The 6,765-nt window shown below is 35.9% G+C and overlaps 1 protein-coding gene across 1 annotated transcript; it reads left to right on the top strand.

Annotated features, from left to right (window-relative positions):
- Positions 1-1,542: 1,542 nt before the first annotated feature.
- On the top strand, positions 1,543-6,515 carry LOC131127788 (putative defense protein 3). The gene is made up of 5 exons (XM_058070027.2): positions 1,543-1,744; positions 4,150-4,262; positions 4,324-4,433; positions 4,508-4,578; positions 6,222-6,515. Exons 1-5 carry the CDS (start codon positions 1,543-1,545, stop codon positions 6,326-6,328), a joined length of 603 nt encoding a protein of 200 aa, XP_057926010.2. The 3' UTR covers positions 6,329-6,515.
- Positions 6,516-6,765: the final 250 nt, after the last annotated feature.

Raw genomic sequence — 6,765 nt, forward strand, 5'->3', positions numbered from 1 at the left:
CTGCTGTGGTGTCTGTACATGTCATGTGATGTTTTCCAATTGAAAGCAGCACTTGCATTGCCATGGAGGACTAAAGAGCAGAGAGTGCCTGACATGCGGGTCGATACTGAACTATCGATTCCTGACATGATGATAACACAGCTCATTGCTGTATCATGGATTCTATAAAAATGTTGATATTTTGATACTTTGGTCTTTGAGGTGCCTGGAGTCACTGTGCTTAATTAGAAAAATCTAACTTTTAAAATCTACATAATAAATGAGCTGTATGGTATCAGCTGGGAAGGGAATCATTGTAATCCACATGTCAAGAGAAGGGGGTTTTTGAAGGGAGGGGCTGTGAGGAGGAGGAGGAGGTGGTGGCCATGGCAGTGAATGAGCACAGAGGGCTGAATCGCTCATGTCGAACAGAAGCTTCTTACGGCCAAACGATTCGAGATATGGACACCACGAGACGACCGTGAGCGGCCCGAGGGTCGGGGCTTTGCATAGATCTGCTCGTTTTGCATATCGGTTGAGAAATGACCGCAGGATGACGAGTTGAAAACACAGAAAATTAAAGATTTGGAGAAAGAAAAGACGGCGTCTTTAACATGGGAGTGAATGGGAGACATGCCGGCGCTCTTCTCGCTTCTGAGGGCCCAGAAGGCAATCCGTACATCTCTCAGACATAAGAGTGACATTTTTGGAAAGGGGACAAGATTTCCTACGTTTTCACCAAATTAAATCGAGCTGGCTAAAACGGTGTGGCCAGGAAGAGGAGTTGTTTGCAAAGCCAAAAAGTTTTCTTTTCGTCTCCCCTGCCACAGTGGAGTCAGAGTGGGAGACGCTGGCGAAGCGCACACCTCCTTCTGACGAAGATAGAGCGAAAACTAAACATCCTACGATAAAACTAATTAGCCACAGAGAGAGTAGAGAAGTTTATCTCAAAAATGAGCCGTTAATCACGTTTCTACGTGGCCGTATGGCTGAGCTACAAGGCTGTGAAAAATGTGTAGATTCTCGTTTTTTTCTCTGCCTTGTGCTGTTCTAAAAATAGAAAGGGTATACCTAATCTAGTGGCCCATTTTTTAACGTTTCGGTTAATAGCGTCGCCATGGTTACACAAAATGTTCCAAAAACTAAATACCGCTGTAGTCCCGAGCGCCACGATTCCGGCGGTGTAACATGTGTGGGGGTCCTTCTTGCGGTTTTGGCCGCATTACGCGCGCAAAAAAGGGAAGATTAAGATATACGGAATAATAATAACTAAACAGCAATAACAATATGGGCTGGCTCAGTAGCCAGCCCATAGACTGCTACTGCAAGTAGCAGTCTATGGGCTGGCTACTGGGCCAGTCCATAATTAGCTGGGGGCAAATTAATAGACGTGTATAATGTCTTTAAGAAAAGTATGAAGATGACTTTTTAAGGCGGAACAAATGCAAATGCTCCGCTTGTGTGACTCAGCTGTGCCTTTCGAAATAAAGCCGCTTCCCCGTCACACTTTTTGAGTTATTTCATCCTTTCCTTTTCTCCTGTTCTTCTTCTTCTCTGCTCTAAATGGAGGCGTTCTTGTCTGCATCCCTTCTGTTGCTGATGCTGCTGCAGGGGCTGAGCAATGTCGGGGCCTATCCTAACGGGGCACCCACGGGCGCCTGCGAGGACATGACCCCTCGACACGGGGTGCCGGCACAACCGTCGCCATCGCCTTACAAGCTGGTCACCAACAGCCGCGTCTTTCAGCCCGGTAAAGCCATCACAGGTAAGACCAGTGGATCACATCCTACTCACAATTACCAAACAAGGAAAGGCTGTATATTTATATTATTATTATTATTATTATTATTATTATTATTATTATTATTATTATTATTATTATTATTATTATTATTATTATTATTATTATTATTATTATTATCGCATAATGTTTTTATTTTAGTTTTTGTCTGGGTGTCTCAAATCTGACCTACCAGTCCCAGTTTGGTATTGTTAAATATATTAAATCTAGTTTAATTCTTACTTTTTAATATATTTTTTAATATATTTTTTAATATATTTTTTAATATATTAATAAAATAATATAATAATATAATAATATATTTCTCAATAAATACATTTTAAATTCACTTTTACCCATGCAGACATTTTACTTGTCAAAGCATCTTCCTGCTGGAAAATGTTTTTGGAATTTTTTTTTAATATTACGAGGAAAAATAACATAATTTTAGTTGCATGGAGTTGATATATTAAAATATTAAACAAAACAAAATACAGATCTTTTTGGAAATTAAGTTGGTGAAAAAGTTTTAATATTATGGGAATAAAGTCATAATAACAACAAAGGGGGGGGGGGCAGCAAAAATTGCGTCCTTTCCTTTTTCATGATGCGCTCCTTGCTGGAAAAACTTTGGGCCCCCCCGGGTATTAATAAAATACAATATGGCAAAAATCATAAATGTAATATAAAGCCCTGAAATTGCCTGTTTCCCACCATATTAAATGCCTTGTTCTTAATAAATACATGTTAAATTCACTTTTACCCATGCAGACATTTTACTTGTCAAAGCATCTTCCTGCTGGAAAATGTTTTTTTTTTAATATTACGAGGAAAAATAACATAATTTTAGTTGCATGGAGTTGATATATTAAAATATTAAACAAAACAAAATACAGATCTTTTTGGAAATTAAGTTGGTGAAAAAGTTGTAATATTATGGGAATAAAGTCATAATAACAACAAAGGGGGGGGGGGGGGGGGCGACATGATGCGCTCCTTGCTGGAAAAACTTTGGGCCCCCCCGAGTATTAATAAAATACAATATGGCAAAAATCATAAATGTAATATAAAGCCCTGAAATTGCCTGTTTCCCACCATATTAAATGCCTCGTTCTTAATAAATACATGTTAAATTCACTTTTACCCATGCAGACATTTTACTTGTCAAAGCATCTTCCTGCTGGAAAATGTTGAGTAAATTGACTGGATTCATAGCGGTCGTGTAATGTTCCCACTTTGTCGTCAAAACAAAATTTTATTAATATTAAAATTTTATTCATTTTTTCTGGAACATTACACTTTTTTTTCCTCATAATGTTTTGACTTTTTCTTGGTTAAATTGGTTAATTTTTATGACTTTTTAAAAATTTGTTTTTTCAAAAACTTGTAATATTACAGCATTATTCTCGTAACATTACAACATTTGTGGAACCTCGTTTATTGTGGTTAATCGGTTCCAGATACGACCATAAGTGAATTTCCGTCAAGTAGGATTCAGTATTAATAAATAGAAAATATGTTTATGAACTTGAAAATATGTTTTTTTTAACTTTATTAGAGCCCTTTGGACATGAAATAACAACCCTATAGTCACCTTTACATTTGTATTACCCAATATAGGAGGTATAATCAGACAAAATAATACACAATAACACAGTGGCTATTGTGTCATCAATATATAGACATACAAGTAAATTAAGGCGATAATGTGGAGGACAGGAAGTGACGCCGGAGGTTGCGTTTTAGGTAGTGGTGGTGGTAGCTTGTTATTATTCCATGACGTTATTATTATGCCTGTTGTTGTGCAATAAATGCCTGTTGTGACCATCATGTTTAGTGTTAGTCTCCCCCGGAACAATTACTGACATCTAGTGGCTGATGTAGAATACTACATTCACAATTACAATGCTTTTTCTGCCTTGTATTTGTATTTTAGTCCATTTAGTTACTTCATTAGCTATTTCTATGCTTGGAAATACTTCTTTTAGGGCAAGAGTAAGTACAATTAGCTTAATTAAATACGCATTTTGTTTAAAAACTAATCATTCATTTTCTACTGCTTTTCCCCACGAGGGTCGCGGGGATGCTGGAGCCTATCCCAGCTGTTTTTGGGCGAGAGGCGGGGTACACCCTGGGCTGGTGGCCAGCCAATCACAGGGCACATATAGACAAACAACCATTCACACTCCCATTCATACCGATGGACAATTTGGAGTCGTCAATTAACCTAGCATGTTTTTTGGAATGTGGGAAGAACCATGCAATGCACGGGGAGAACATGCAAACTCCACACAGAGATGGCCGAGAGTGGAATTGAACTAGGGTCCCCAAGCTGTGAGGCCTGCGTGCTAACCACCACATCATTATTTCTTACTTTTCAACACATCCAGTGACAATCAGTGGACCAGAGTACAGAGGCGTTTTGCTGGAGGCTCGCTCAGGAAACAGTTTCTTTGCTTTGGGAACCTGGAAGAATCCGCCTCCTGATACAAAGTTCCTGCAGGTAAGTTTGTGACAGGAAGTTGTAACCCGACCCGCCGTGTCATCACGCTGTGTCTCTGCAGTGCACGGATAATCCATACGGCGCCATCACGCACGCCAACACCAACGTCAAAGGCAACACGACAGTCTACAGCTGGACGCCCCCCGACATCACGACCCCCGTCTACTTTGTGTAATATCATCTACATTATCATTCATTGATGACGACTGATGCGTTAAAAAGCGGCCATTGCTGTGCTCTTCCAGGGCCACGGTTGCCCAGCAACGCACCGTCTTTTGGGTGAACGTGAGGTCCAACGTCATGACCAGATCTAAAGGTAAAAGCGCGTAAATATTTAAATTTAAAAAAATTTAAATAAATAAATAAATAAATAAATATATATAGTGGGGAAGAAGGACAAAATAAAAAGGTAAAAACTTACCACTTCCACAGGGAGTGGGAGGATCCTTTTTTTTTTGCACATTTTTATTTTACGTATTTACTTGTATTTATTTACAAATTAAATACAATATATATGCAAAATGTAAATTGATTTTTTATATTAATATATATATATTTATTTTTTTATATATCATTATATATTTATAGTAATATTTCATATTTATATTATATTATTATATATTATATTAATTTTTTTATACTTACTTTTTAAGTATTCATCCGGAAGGGCATCCGGAATATAGAGAATTTTTTTTGCATATTTTTATTTTACATATTTACTTGTATTTATTTACAAATTAAATACAATATATATGCAATATGTAAATGATTTTTTTATATTAATATATATATATGCAATATACAATATATATGCAATATGTAAATTGAATGTTATATATATATATATATATTAATATAAATTAATATATATATATATATATATATATATATATATATATATAAATTAATATAATATTAATATAATATATATTAATATAAAAAAATCCATTTACATATTGAATATATATTGTATTTAATTTGTAAATAAATACAAGTAAATACGTAAAATAAAAATGTGCAAAAAAATTCTCTATATTCCGGATGCCCTTCCTGACGAATACTTAAAAAGTAAATATAAAAAAATTAATATAATATATAATAATATAATATAAATATTAAATATTTCTATAAATATATAATGATATATAAATAAATAAATATATATATTAATATAAAAAAATCCATTTACATTTTGCATATATATTGTATTTAATTTGTAAATAAATACAAATAAATACGTAAAATAAAAATGTGCAAAAAAATTTTTTCCTCCCACTCCCTGTGGAAGTGGTACGTTTTTGCCTTTTTATTTTGTCCTTCTTCCCCACTTTGTTTCCTAACTTTCTTAAGATAAGATAAGATATGCTTTTATTCGTCCCTCAGTGGCAAAATTTGTGTACAAATACACATATTTGTGTATTTGAGTACAGAATCATTTAAGCAGTCCAAAATACACAATATAAAAAAATTAACAACCCAAGTATTAACAAATCAACAATTTTACCCAGAGTTATATACAAATACAGTATGCAGTATATAGTATACAGTAGTATAGTATTTGGTTTATTAAGTTTAGAATAACTACATTGGAACGGCTAGCTAGTTAGCTTGGTAGCTTGCTATGCTAGCAACGGCCGTCTCTTATGTCCTTTTACTATGCTTTAACTATGAAAATATTCTATTTATTAATATTGAATCCGGGCTACATGGCGGTCGAGTGGTTAGCGCGCAGACCTCACAGCTAGGAGACCAGGGTTCAATTCCACCCTCTGTGTGGAGTTTGCATGTTCTCCCCGTGCATGCGTGGGTTTTCTCCAGGTATTCCGGTTTCCTCCCACATTCCAAAAACATGCTAGGTTAATTAGCGACTCCAAATTGTCCATAGGTATGAATGTGAGTGTGAATGGTTGTTTGTCTATACTATGCTTTAACTATGAATATATTCTATTTCCCTCGCAGGGAAAGACGATATCAGCCTGGCGACGGACGCAAGCGTGGGCTCGGCTGACGGCAAACATATGTTCGGCCTCCTGACTTGTTTGCTTATTCTGCTTGTGTTGCATTGAACGCTAACACGCTCTGTGCAGCCTTGCTCATTGGCTGGCATGCAACCATTTGGGGAGGGGGGGGGGGTTCCTCAGCCTCTTCAGCCTCCTCTAACATTGACATGGGCAATTTTATCGATTTTCCACAGTGACATGTCAATATGGGGCTTCAACTTTATTATATAATACAAGGCAGGGGTGTATTTTTTTATTGGCTTGCAACGCATCCTAAAACACAATTTAACAATAAAACAGCAGCAAAAATGGGAAAATAATCAGTTGCTTTGCAAGAATAAACTTCATATATTAAGAGAAAATAAGTTATCCCGCAAAGAATATTGATTTATGAGGAAAAATATCATTTTAATATTTAGAAAATGAGGTTCCAGAAAAAGATGTGAGAATGAAGTCGAAATTGCAAGATGAAAATATACAATAAAAAAGCTGAAATAGTTGGG

The sequence above is a fragment of the Doryrhamphus excisus genome, linkage group LG3 (assembly GCF_037039965.1).
Source record: "Doryrhamphus excisus strain RoL-2023G ecotype Guam linkage group LG3, RoL_Dexc_Guam_v1.1, whole genome shotgun sequence".
In the NCBI taxonomy this organism is placed as follows: Eukaryota; Metazoa; Chordata; class Actinopteri; order Syngnathiformes; family Syngnathidae; genus Doryrhamphus; species Doryrhamphus excisus.

Bases quoted from the DNA above. Each gene is read 5' to 3' on its own strand.
- LOC131127788 (XM_058070027.2), top strand. From the start codon at position 1,543: ATGGAGGCGTTCTTGTCTGCATCCCTTCTGTTGCTGATGCTGCTGCAG. The intron at 1,745-4,149 runs GTAAGACCAGTG...CAACACATCCAG, and splicing joins GCCCGGTAAAGCCATCACAG to TGACAATCAGTGGACCAGAG. The intron at 4,434-4,507 runs GTAATATCATCT...GTGCTCTTCCAG, and splicing joins ACGACCCCCGTCTACTTTGT to GGCCACGGTTGCCCAGCAAC.